Source organism: Ixodes scapularis, unplaced genomic scaffold, assembly GCF_016920785.2.
Source record: "Ixodes scapularis isolate PalLabHiFi unplaced genomic scaffold, ASM1692078v2 PGA_scaffold11__112_contigs__length_91849675, whole genome shotgun sequence".
In the NCBI taxonomy this organism is placed as follows: Eukaryota; Metazoa; Arthropoda; class Arachnida; order Ixodida; family Ixodidae; genus Ixodes; species Ixodes scapularis.
Genome location: NW_024609837.1, coordinates 45,021,753 through 45,035,440, shown reverse-complemented (window position 1 = coordinate 45,035,440; position 13,688 = coordinate 45,021,753). Strand labels below are relative to the sequence as shown.

General features: G+C 44.1%; 1 protein-coding gene across 1 annotated transcript; it reads left to right on the top strand.

Moving 5' to 3' along the window:
• Window positions 1-39: 39 nt before the first annotated feature.
• LOC8036292 (metaxin-1) lies at window positions 40-10,576 on the top strand. The gene is made up of 9 exons (XM_002402152.4): window positions 40-343; window positions 863-923; window positions 2,208-2,287; window positions 3,060-3,152; window positions 4,439-4,618; window positions 6,102-6,178; window positions 7,788-7,945; window positions 9,251-9,396; window positions 10,405-10,576. Exons 1-9 carry the CDS (start codon window positions 275-277, stop codon window positions 10,447-10,449), a joined length of 909 nt encoding a protein of 302 aa, XP_002402196.2. The 5' UTR covers window positions 40-274; the 3' UTR covers window positions 10,450-10,576.
• Window positions 10,577-13,688: the final 3,112 nt, after the last annotated feature.

Below are 13,688 nucleotides of genomic sequence, written 5' to 3'. Positions count from 1 at the left end.
TATGATTATTGGTACTATTTGTTTTTGGCGAAGCGCGAAAAAAAGAAATCAATGAGCGTGCCGATAGTCATCGCGGTCAATCGCCATGCCGACGATTCCGAAAATGCAATGAAAATGCAGAGCGTGATGCCACACCGCCGGCGACTATAATAAGGTTTTTGCAGTGTCATTTTGATGTTTAGTTATGCAAAATCGCTCCGAAACCCTCCGTCGTCAATTGAGAGGCCATTTTTAAAGTGCCCTGTTCATTATAAGACGCGTCGCAGCTCACGGAATGGAGTTGAACATCTGGAAAGGTGACTGGGGCCTCCCGAGCATCGATACTGCGTGTCTCGAAGCGCTGGTGAGTCTCTTGTAGACGTAATTACCTCGATTACTCAAATTTTGTTTCTCAATGATATCTATCCATGCATATGTCAATGGGTAGACGGGAGCCAAAGACGCTTATGATCATTAGATCATGAAAGACGACTCAACACGCATGCGATCCAGCCACCCAGCTTCATAAACGTCCCTAAAAAACGAGAAGCACGCAGTGAGCTTTTACCACAATGCCCTTCCCCTTTCCACTTTAACGGAGCAAACGCTGGAAACGAGGCGATTGGAGAGGAGGAAATCGCCAATCATGGCGAGCCGAAAGCTTTGTGGGCGGGGCATGCCGTGCGTTTCTGCACCTGGAACGAACTATAGTACTTAGTAAAATGTATTTATTAAGATGTAATGACATGTCCTAGTTCTGGAAAACTAAACAGAAGCTGTTTGAAATCTAACCTTGACCCGTATAGAATTGATTTCGGCCAAGACACCTGTTGGTGTGCAGCGAGGACCAAGAAATGCTAAACTGCTCTCTTTCTCTTTCAAGGCATACGCAAAGTTTTCCGGGGCACCTCTGATAGTCAACGAGGTCAGAAGACCGTGGTTTGGTAAGCTACAAACTTTACTCATGAGCATTGGTAGCGACAATAGACTCCTTTAAAAAAGAAGGCGCTTCTCCTCAGAGCTTTGAAAACACTGCAATGCGACAGATGAAGCAACTCCGTAAAACAGGCACTTTTATAATCATATATAGTCGCCCAGAATTTGCGAACATTATGTAATTCAGTTCGATGTCATTTGTGCACGCTGTTTTGCGCTATTTTCTGCTCTTCCAGTGACGGCATAATTCTGAAAGAAGGTCTACACAGAAGATAGGAGTAAATCACCTCGTACTTCAGTGGTGCCCGCCCTTTCCCCTGCAAAATAATAAAAAGATATAGTAAAGGCCACAGTTTCTTGGATTTACCGTACTATTTTTTAACAGAGCATGAGCATGTTCTATGAATAATGTCGGACATCTTCAGTTTAAGACGGGAGCGCAATCTCAGCTTTACGGATCCCCCACCAGCAATTTTGGATTCCGGCATAACTGTCTGTAGTCGAATGAGAGCATGTTGCAGTGTAGGTGCCGTAGAACTGAGATTTCAGTTGCACGTCAGAGGCCGACCTGCAAAATATTTTTCAACCAGGGTGAAAATCCTCCTCACCACGATTCCGGTTCCCCCTCTCCCACTCTTAATTTGACTGCAGGGGGGGGGGGCAGGGGACACCTTTTGTTGCTGCATTTTTTGGAGGGCTGAATGAGCCGAGATAAGCTCCCGGCTTATCCGGCCCAAGATGCAGTAACAAAGGGAGCCCCCCCCCCTTCCCCCCCCCCCTTCCCCCCCCCCCCCCCCCCCCCCCCCCCCCGCCGTCAAAATAGTGGTGGGAGAGGGAAATAGAAAGGCAGGCGAGGAGGATTTTCACCCTGGTTAAAAAATATTTTTCAGGTCGGCCTTTAAGGATTCTTAGGTGATCCTTAATCCCGAATCCTTCACAAGGTGCGTCAGATGCCCTCCATTGGTTTGGCACGTGAAACTCTCCCGCCAATTTCTTTACTCTATCGTTGGACACCCATGTTTTAGTGTTTTTGTTTTATTGCGTCTTGTGCTAGGTTAGAGCCCTCTTCAAGTTAGAAACTGTATCGCCAATATTCATGTGGGAGAAGTTATGCGCCACTAAAGCCAGTCACATGGTGACCCGAAACAAAAATAAATGCAAAGAGATGTTGGGAACCTGTGGCAAGTTAACATATGTAAATTTTTTTTTGGTATACTCATGGAGTTAGACAAAGAGTATAATTTAATACCTGTTGATGTGTCTGAAACGTTGGATGCTTGTTCACTTTGCAGCAACACTACCCGTAATGAGGCACGGCCCGTCCACGAGGATTACAAAATTTGAAGACATGGTGTCTCATTTTAGAAAACAAGTAAGTTTGCTCTCTTCTTTTTTTTTTTTGGCAGTCGAGTGCGAATGGGATGACCTTCGGGAATTCAACTCTTCACATTTGTAGAAAGAAAAACTGCTACCATGACAGTACGCTATTATTAAAGACTTACTTTTTGCGAGTGCTTTGTTTTTGCAACTCAGAAAATAGTGGAAAAAGAATTGATCACGCAAATATATATCTCCCCATGGCAACAAATACATAGCATATCACTGCAAATTGCATATTGTTCCCACAAAATCACACTCGCACTTCCAAAACTTATTGAAATAGTCTGGGAAAAATAATGTCTTTCACAGTAGCTATCTTTAATCTCAGAAATGATGGCAAGGTTGTTTGTTTTTATTTGAAGCTATAGTATTTATTCATTTTTTATTTAAATAGATAAATAAATGTTACTACTGCCACTAAAAACTAACCCTTGGAAAATCAAATCCCTCTAATTTGGTGGATCTGATGTTGTCACTGCAACTGCCAGTATACTTATGTCTCACAGATGAATAAAGGGTGCTAGCTCTCGTCGAAGTTTTAATCAGCTTGCACTGCAGCTGAAAATGTCAATTGGGTATTTATTTATTTTTTAAACAAATAAATATCACAACTGCAACTGGCAGCGAATTTGTAGAAAATCAAATAACTCATGTAGCTGCGAGCATCCTTTCGTTTAAACAGTTGTTCCCCTTTTCTAGTCCCTGTCTGAAACGCCTTCTCAAAGTTTATTTTATTTATTTGTTTCATCTTTTTCCCCTGGCAGAATTACAGCGCGGACATTCAGCTTACCGCTCAGCAATCGTCTGACGTCAGGGCATACACAGCCATGCTGAGGCAGAAGCTGAAACCTGCATTGGTGGGTATCAGCTCATCCAGCAGCTGGCATCTTTTGCCAGGAAGCTCTGGTTCTAGACGAGTGCCCAAGTCTGACAGCAACCAGAAGTATATCTCTGAGCTTGTTTAGAGTGAAATTGTGACTTCTGCTTTCTGTATGGTTCCCTGAATTGTGAGCTATCTCAATGTACTGCTGACCGAAGTAGCTGATATCCTGTACGAAGCGCGGGAAGTGTTTTTGCACCATCCTGGTCTGGACGGCTCGAGCCCATCCATCGAGCATTTCAGGAGGGTGGCTTTGAGTGATTTTTAGTGCCTCTATTTTTGAGAGCTTGACTCTAAGACAGTGGTAATGATAATATATTGCTTTCTTTGATACAACCCATACTTTTTATATTAAATGTTTTAGTCTTGCAAACTGTCTGTTTACAGACTTGTGACGTCATACACTGATAATTGCCCCATGTCACCCCCTTTTTAAACAAGAAGTGGTTGAAGTAGCCGGGTCTTTGTGGTGTGGTGCTTCTCGGCATCTTTACATCTCCTAAGGTATTTCTTCTGCTCCAGTCGGTGCGCTATTGGGGTCAATTAAAGACCTTGGGTTAGCAGTCGTGTACTGCTCTGGCCGTCTCAGAACAAAACATCCTGCGTAGAGCGTGACACGGTTAGCACGAATAAACGATTGCTGGTTTTTCCTTCGTTGTCTCTTAGAACTGGAAGGCCCGAAAACTACTATTAGTGTGGTGGGAAGTGCTCAGTCAGAGCTCCAACTTGAGTGTTGAATTGTGTTGTTCGTCGGCACACTGTTTGAGTAAAACGTGTTGTCGGGTTTATGCTGTGTTGCACAGTGCTGCATCGCAGGTTTGTGCCGTGTTGCGCCTCAAGGCAAACTGACCTCTCGCTACGCATGCTTTCGTTATCAATTTGTTTTTAAAAAATGACATTCAGAGGAGCTTTAGCCATTTCTTAAATTGTCTTTTTATGGTGCAAACCCAATTTATCTGGTCTAAGCATCCAGAGAACCCAAAAATACGGCGATGCATGACCACTGATTTTTCTCGTGTGGCATTGCACCAGCAGCTGCCGCGGTGGCTTCGAAGCAACGCGCCGGCCTACGGATCTTCAGCCCATAATTTGACGTAAGCTTATTGCAGAGAAGGCGCTGTGTAATCAAGATTAGACCTCCAGGTGGTCAGAATTAGTCCTCCGCTGTGGCCCAACACCCTTCGTTGGCTTGGCCCAGAATACCTCCAACTTTGACTTCGATTTGAGGCACCAGTCGAGCGAGACCTCTGTCTCTTTTCCTAGCTGTACCTGTGGTGGGTGGATGCCAAGAACTACGTGGAGCTGACGCGGCCCTGGTACGCCAGGGCTCTCGCGTTTCCCCTCAACTACGTTCTGCCAGGGCAGATGCAGAGGGACGCCATGGCCGCCCTTCAGTGCAAGCTGGAACTCCTGGACCTGGAGGGGAAACAGGCTGAGACAGCGGTGCGTGGCAACCTTTCCCGTCTTGTTTTTTCACGGTAGCTGTTATTGGCGAGGCTTCTCAGTGAGGTTTTGTTGCGAAACCTTGCTGTGAAACCTTGGCGAGAGAGAGAGAGAGAAACTTCTTTATTGTGCCAAGTTTAGCCAAGGTTTCGCATGGCTCCATGTGACAGTCCAACCCTACACGAAACATCCCTGGGCGAAACCTCGCCAAGGTTTCGCGTGGAGGTGTTTTGTGTGGGGTCGACATGTCACGTGACGTCGTGGTTTCACATAATGGCACAGTATCACGTGACACAGTGAAGTTTAGTGGAGAAGCTTTGGCTACATTTAGGAAGCAAATTTTCCCTCTGAATTTAGCAGGCCCAATCGCTTCGGGTAATTCCCTGTTACAATGCTAAATTTGGCGGGAAAATGCCTTTGTGCGGTGTGATCGTGTGTAGTTTGTGTGCAACAGTGTGTGCAGCACCTCAGTTGTCGCCGCAGCTTGTTTGCAAGAGACAGCAAGGAGACTGGAATTTTCTTGTGTTTGAGAAGGGGATGTCTTTTGCTAGGAGTTTTGTGTTCTTTCTGACAGGCTATTATGAGAATTATGTTATTTTTTGAGGACTGGACATTTGCAGTGCGCAATGAAACATCCTTTAATTGAGACGTGAGCGGGATCGTAGCAAACAGCCTGGTTGAACCGGTTCCACTTATCAGTGCCTCGTGTAGCCTGCGAGCTAGGTAATTTACTTTTTAAATCTAATTTAATTATAATTAGATAGCTTTTAAAGTAAGTATTCACATTAGTTAGGGTTGTTAGTGCACAAAGCATAATGCATTACATTCATTCGTCCTTGCAATTACTTCTTAACCACTTGTGCTATCCGGTTTCAATTACATTGATTTTGCAGCATTTTTTTTGTGGTAAAATGTATTTGTCCGTTTTTCTTTTTTTCTCTTGTTGTTCGAGGACTCACCGTGTAGAGTTTTACATTCTTCACATCTCGTTCCTGTGTTTCACCAAGTCTATTAATCATGCAATATGGAATGATGTGAAGCCAAGCTCCGAGTGCCACAGATGTCTTTTTGTTATTTTGCTTCATCACTGGGATTGTTCGTATTGTCTTTTATAGCAACAATTAAAAGTAAAAGTGGAGCTCAGTGAGAGCCAACACCTCATACATGGCTTTCGTTGAAGTTGTCCGTGAAAGTCACATACTATTAGGCACTGGGCAGTTCGGGGCTTGTCCATGCCTGTTTTTGTTCCTACCTGTATCACGCTCGGTTTTGAGCCATGCATGATCTTGCTTTGAGTATTCAATGGGATAGCTTTGTTGCATCACAGCTATGCATTCCTTCAGAGCCACTATTCCAACATGACTTTGAAGGTTCTACAAGTTGTACTGTAATATCTCTCGCCCAAACAGGGTTACTGCTTTGAATACTTTGATGCGGTGATTGAGCCTGTGCTGCTAAGCATTTCCATTTGATTTCTTTTCAGTTGCTGAAGGAGGCACAGGAGTGCCTGACAACGCTCTCGCAACGGCTAGGGAAGGATACCTTTTTCTTCGGCAAGCGGTGGGTTTTTTTACCAAATGGCGCTTGTGTCATGTGCATGGTGGCAAGCGTGACAGGAATGCTTGTAATCTACGGATGGACGAGTACAGTCAAACCGTTCTGAGTCGGGTGGTAGCTTGTGCCACCTTCCAGTGTGGCATACGACCCCAGTGGCAAACATGCAAAGTAGAGTAACCGAGACCGCACATTTATTTGAATTTATGACAGAGCCTAGCGTGGCCATGCAGCTAAGGTATGAAACAAGATCTGTAAGCAATAATGGTATGCCCTGGTGCAGGCAGCTGAATTTCATGTGTGCTTTCTTCACCCAAAGGCGAAACTGGTGCATGTAGCGAGCACCTTAAATTTGTGCTGTTAATTGCACTGGCATTTCCCCTTTTCATGTGGTTAATTTTGCAACAGCGTCGCCTTAGTGCATCAAACTGCTGTTTTTGAAGGACTGTTGCCAGGTAGCCTGCTTTCTAACCTTTTTACAGTAATTTCGAGGCCCCTGCTGTTTGAGCATCTATCCTCGTGGCCGAAATTGAAGCTTCTGGAGCTTGTACATATCAGTTATGCTGGGAGCTTTCAATTGTTAAGTCAGTTTATTTCTTTAAAAAAAGGCCTTCACTGCGTGTAAGGTTTTCCTTTGCATCTCTAGCTCAATTACTTTAAGCAGTATTACAAGCCTGCCTGAAATTTGCTCTGTTGAATTTTTTATTTTTGCTTTATTAGTTTACTGCAGGGGTTTTGAAATTCTTTGACCTTGAATTCCCGGTCTCGGCTTCGGTGCAAGAAATCAGTGAAGCTCTTTGGCCGTGCAAGCAATAATGCACATATACTAAGAAGTGTTTGGCTCATAGTTATGTACCAATGAGTGGTTCAGATCTGCTAAGGTAGTGCTTAAACTTGAAAAAACACTTTACTTAGGGGCAAGAACGAATAGGGAAGTCACGTAATACATAGGATGTCCCAAGCGGATCTCCCGCTGTACAACGAGCTGGAAAAATCGACGCCATCACATGGGAAGATCTAACTTTTTCTGAATGGGCCCTGAGCAGGTCAGTCTTACCATCCGAAATTTCAAGGTGCCGTTTTTTTCCTTTAAAAAATGAGAGCAAAAAACTTGCCAAAATGAACATTGGGCACGTTTTGAGACGACCGAGCCAGCAATGCTAATTAGGGTACTTGTGGCGCCATTTCCCCGATAGAAACAGTGGGCAGACGATGCGCCCTGTTGTCTGCTCGCTGCACCATTCTGGAGAAGGCACCACAAGTTAATAGCATTGGTAACTCTGTCGTCTGCGAAGGCACCCAGTGTTGACTTTGACAAGTTTTTTGCTTGATTTTTTACAGGAAGAGAACTATGCCTTTGTTGAAAGTTTGAGCTTTCTATGGGCAGAGCAGGTTTTTTGGCTCGTTTTAGAGCAGATGGTGTGCTTGGGTCACACCATACATTCACAGCGCGGGATCGGCTGGGGTGGGTCGTAGCGTCTGCTGCGGAACTTCTAAGGCGAAACAGAGCATAGCAGAAGCAGACAACAGGGTGCGTCGTCTGCCCACTCTGCCTATCAGGGAGATGGCACCCTTGCTCCAACTGACGAGCGGCGGATTTTTTTACGCTTTGCAGACCGACGTCGCTGGATGCCGTGGTGTTTGCGCACCTTGCTCCTCTCCTGAAGGCCCCCTTCCCCAATGCGGCCCTACAGAACCACCTGAAGGCCTGCGAAAACTTGGCAGCGTTTGTGGGTCGCATACTGCAGCAGTACTTCCCGCCTGCCAGCGCAGGTGTGTGAAGTCCACTTTATGTGCATCAATTCGCACATGTTTAGATCTATTCTAGAGCGCAATTGATACCACACATGCTATTTTGCGTTGAAGTCACTGGAAGGTCGGCACTTTTCCCATAAGTCTGTTTCGATTTACTTGGTACGTGTTTTATGATATATGATGAGGCTTTTAACAGTGCTAAAAGTTGTAACCACCTTGCAGAATTTCATTTCGTGGCTTTATGGGCTCAAAAATGCAACTCAATTGTTTTCTTCTTTACTATTCTGTAAGTTTTTAAGTTATTTTATCTCACAAAGTATCATTAGTCTGCCATACACTCCAGCTTTTATAATGAAACTTAGAAGATGTGTGCAAAGAAGCAGAAATTAAATGAGTAAAAGCTCTGGAACAAGTGTGTCGAAGGTCGCCGTGTGCCATGCGAAGTTCTAAGGCAGTGATTCTCAAATAATGTTGTCTTTGTCTTTGATGGTACTTTGTCTAGTACCATCAGGGGCAGACAGCCAAGGTTCATTCCCTTACCATTCTCTCAATAACACAGTTAAAACTTACAAATTGGTTAAAAATACTGCACATACTGCTCTGAAACATGGGATTGGTTGGCTCATAGTCATAGTCATGCATCAATGCGTGGCCCAGCTGTGGTTAGATTATGCCTAAAGTGCCAAATTACAACTTCAGCCGCAATTCCTCATGCCCAAACTTAGGGACAAGAAGTTTTTTTACATTCAGGGACTGTCGCTATTCCTAAACATTGCTCGGAGATAGGGACAATCCAGAAAATGTTGGTGCATGAGGAACTTCTGGGGGTACTTTGGGGAAGTTAGAACCATGCTTAAGAACCAAGTTTCTCCGTTCCACGAGTACACATTACTGCCAGATCACACAGCCAATAGGCACTTGCCGCGTTTTTCTTTCAGACCTACGGCCCTGTTACCTTTCCACAGCACTGCCCTCGTGGAAAGCACCGATTCAATTTATGTCAAGATTTTGTGATCCAGTGTCCATCTGGTAGATACATTTAGATGTGATGGGGCATTTTAGTCATCCCAAAAAGAAGTAATCGAAAATATGCAGGTGTCTGAACCGCACTGATGAGCTAGAATAATTGAATCTCTGGCATACCGAGGTTTTGCATTTCGGCGGCTTTGTAATGGTCATTTCATTCGATCAGTACTGTTCATTCATGTGCATGTCATTTAGATGCTAGTAATTGCTTGTCTCGCTCTCAAAGCATGCGGTATGTGTTTCAGTGGTTCTAAACATATTTTCAAGACGGTGCTCGTTGTTCTTCTCCATGTGCAGATTCCGAAAAAGGGGACCGACCTGGTGGGGGCTCGCCAGGCTCTTCAGACACAGACTTCAACTTCTCCTGGCTCAACACGACTCTTTCCGTCGCATTTGCAGCAGGAGCGATGTTGATCTATGCGGTCACGTCGGGACTAATACAGGCAAGTCGGGCTTGTCGTACCCTAACAACTCGTCGGCGGTACTTGCAGAACTCTTTTCAGTCTTTCTGAAAAACGTGGCTTTGGTCGATCGAGTGAAATTGGGAATCAGATGGGGCGTCTCGCAACAGCATTGGACATTTCGGCGCGAGCCAGGTTTTTTTCGTGAAGTGTGGACTACATGTGTGAGGTATCCAGAAGGTCACCTTTTTTATTTCTTCCCATTATACCGACCTTTGCGGCTTCGCGCCTTGCGCGAAGCCGCAAAAACCCAGCGTGCTCTGCAAGCTGGCTTTCCCCCAATGCGGCCGCTCGCGTTGGTTGAAAGCCAGCTTGCAGAGCGAAACGGCAATCTTGGCAGTTAGATATATCGGTTGCGGCTGCTATTCTTGATCGATATAATCTTAGTTTTTGCTATATATTATCACTGTAACATTACTGTGCACAAAACTTGTTCGATATAAGGAATAATTCAATGTAAACGGGTTCGATATTAGTCGGGTTTGACTGTATTTAGAAAGGTCGAATAATTCAATACTATTGTTAAATTCTTAAATTCGATTCGAAGCGAATGCCGATTAGAACAGAATTCAATTGGCTATTCGTAATAACTGAATATTCGCCCATGCCTACTTTCGACGAGTCGCACCCCTTCGTACGGTTGGCACTGCGAAACTGCACCAGTAGGCCCGCACGCGTGTATTGTGATCACGACACGTGCGCAAGAGGGAGCAGCCAGTTTCATTGTTCTCGTCCAACAAACCGAACGAGAAACGTAACCCCCGTGGTTGTATTAAGTCGCAGCTTCTCTCGCAGCTATGAAAAAAGCCCGTACAAATTGTGCCGTCGTATAGGACACGACGGCAAAATTCCTCCTAATCGCCGACGTTTTAGATGGCGTAACACGGTTTGCAGTAGCGGTAGTGACGAAGTCGCATCTTTGCACTCGTTTCGGGAAAGCCTCGCGGGACTATTGCTGTACGGTTTATGCAACGACATTCTATTTTACAGATTGAGTATCAAGAGGCCGAGAAGGAAGCACAAGACGAAGATTAAAGCTCGGAAGTACACGCTGTAAATTTCTTTCTTTCTTTACACAGGTTTTGGCTTTTGTACGATATAGTAGTTCACTGTGCAATGAGGGTGATAGACGCTTGTAGATAAAAGAATGGTTGTAACTCTTTGTTGAATGTCTCGTTGGTCTGAAAGGAACTGAGAAAACTGGCAAAACAAGCAGTTCACTGGCACACAGAATATCCTGTAGCATTGGCAGCTTCAAGAGTTCAGCATATAATGGGGAAAACAGTGCGAAAATGACACAAGCTGGCAAAGTGCCATGATGTTGTCATTTTCACACTCTTTTCTTCGTTCATTCGAAAATATGTTACTAGGTAGTAGAGCCCTGAAGAGATTTTGATATCTGCATGTGACCTGCAACCTGCTTTCATCATGATTTTACACTTCAGGCTTGAACTCGGCTTTTGACGCATGTATGTTTGTGCAAGCGGAACATTTCCTTAATGCTTTCACCTTTCACACTCTAACAAAAAGCTCAGCAAATTCCCAGGGGTTTTTGTGCAAGAGGGGATAACAGGACCTTCAGAGCACCTATTTTGCGGCTACCTACTAGAAAAATATCTTTTGGGGCACTGTCTACACAGACAACTTTGAACAGTGTCAACAATGTTGAAAAACTGAGCTCTGCCAATAAAACGTCCACTGGTTAAGTCATCAGCATACCCTTCCGTCAGAACAGCTAAACTTTATCAGATTAAAGAGCAAAATGATATTGATACGTCCCAGAGATGGGAGCTGCTCTCCGTTATGGTGCACCGTTAGCATGTCAAGAAAGCAGGTTGCATATGCAGTCAACGAACCACACCAGAACCATTTTCTGGCAATGCTTTCGTGAACTGTCCTTTTAATTACAGCAAACTCCTCCTACAGGAAATTGAACCGTTTTCAGGATCTCCGCAACACCGAACGAAATGCCAGTCAAGCATACTTCCCCTTTGCTTCGCTCATATTCACGGTTTTGCTACAGATCAGTCTTCACGATAGTGGAGTTCTACTCTACTACCACCACCAGGGTTTTAGCATGCCCCGGCTCATTTCGTACAGTATGTTTCCTCACCGCTTGGTGCCTGGAGCGAGTCTCTGGTTTTATACTACGGCAACTTAAATCAAACCTTTTTCGCAGAAGCAATCCCCAAAAAATACTTTCCGTCTACTATTTGTCTATCATTTAACGCTTCCAATGTGCACGCAATTCTAACTGGAGACGACGGACTACACCGGGGACGGGTCCAACGCACACCTCAACTGAGACGTGCGTGTTTGTCCCTCGCCCCGTCTGATAACCTTGTCTTCTTTCAATGTGCACTTGTTTCATATCTAAAGTAAAGAAACGAGCGAAACGAAATATAAAGCGGGTTGAACGCGAACAACTCTGCTGCGCAAACCAGAGCGTCTAGCTTTTTTTTTCTACGATCCATTTCATTTGTCAGTTATGCAACGTCCGACTGCAAGCAAGTCAAAGTGCAGTGCAAAAGAAAACCAAAATGGGAAAAGTGATGTTCTATTGCAAGAAGCTGCTTTTGTTCTAGTATGGTGGGTTTACATCAATATAAAGCCTGTACTCAGAAAAGCCGAGTGTATGCATGCTTTGCATTGACGTCACGTCGTCCACTTCGCGCCACCACGGAAGAGAGAGGGGAAAGCTGCTTCTGTACGAATTTTGAGTTACGGGTTAATCTTTTCTTTAATATCTATTGTTACTGCATTCAAGTATTTTTATTTTCAACTATTTTTGTTGTATTTTTGTTATGCATTTTTGTTTGTTTTAGTCACTATTTTTACCCAAAACCCGCTGCTCTCACTGACGTTTGCATTCAAATAGAAATCATTTATCATTCTAGTCCAGGAGTCTTCAAACTTTTTGGCCAAGGGGTCGAATGAGGCATCTGTCGCATTCTCGAGGGCCAGGAAAGCAAATAGTGATTATAAACGAGGAAAAACTAAAAAAATGACTCTAGGTAAAAAGTTTGAATGCAGAAATGAATTTAAGGGGGAACGCTGGTCTTGGAGCTTCTTTTCTTATTCTATGACCAAACCCATTGAAACTGCACAAGCGTGTACAGCTTTTTGTGCTGATTTCATATATGTGGTCGTTTTCTCAGTCAGGAGAATTATCCTCAAGGTAATTAAAACTTGCCTGCCTTCGTTTGGAAGAACGATAGGAAAAAACTGCTCAACAAAAAAAATCCTTTTTAACACATGGCTAGATACTACAAAGTGTATAGCATACAATGTTGGAAGTACTTTTAAGATAAACCCACTATTAGTGATTTTACCACACATTGAAGTTCAGTGCTCAATGCATGGCTGACAAGAAATAAAACAAAAGATTGAATAGAAAATTTTCTAGACTTGTATTAGAAAATCTGCTCAACATTGTGTGCTTCACACATTTAGCTACTCATTTCAGGAAAGGTTATATTTCTATCTGCTCTGGATGCCGAGATATCCCTCCTGCAAATTTTTCACGAGTCCAAAAATTTTGTCTTGTGAAAACAATGTTTTAGAGTCAACTTCAACTCACATTCAGCCCGCATAGACATTATTAGTTGATTTATAGCCCAGATATTCATCCACGAAATTAGAAGCCTGGTAAATTCGGAAGAACAACAGCCATTGCCATTTTCAAAAGAATACAGCTTTGGGACGTTTTTGGCTCCAAAGACCCATGTCCCCCCTTAAAAAGAAAAAAAGACACCTAATTTAGCTAATTATGATGTTACACAACAATTGTGACTGCAAAAACTCTCCAGGCAAAAATCAAAGTGCATGGCAATTGCAGAGTGCAAAAGACTAATGAGAATTATAAAACTAATGCTGACACAAGTACATGAGAACATCAAAAGAATTTTAACATAATTACACGGACGCGTTGCACACCTTTAGACGCACTCCCCATTTCAAGGTCAAAATAGGTGCACCGCCCAACTGAGGGGTTAAAGGGCAGCTCTGGTCGAAAACGAAACCAAAATAAACTACCGGTATCACTTTAGTGGCACAAAATATGATCCCAGCCGAAATATTACGTTTAAGGGAAACCGCATACTTCACTGATGCCGATATTAAAGATGCGACTAGCTGCCCTTTAGTGGGTGGCAAGCGGGTTAGCCTTTAGTCGAGGAACGCCGTCGCGGCACCCTCGTGACGCGACGCCGCGGTGGAGCTGCGGTCGATTGGTTGTACCGCGTACTGCAGCCCCACGATGATCAGCGTTGCCA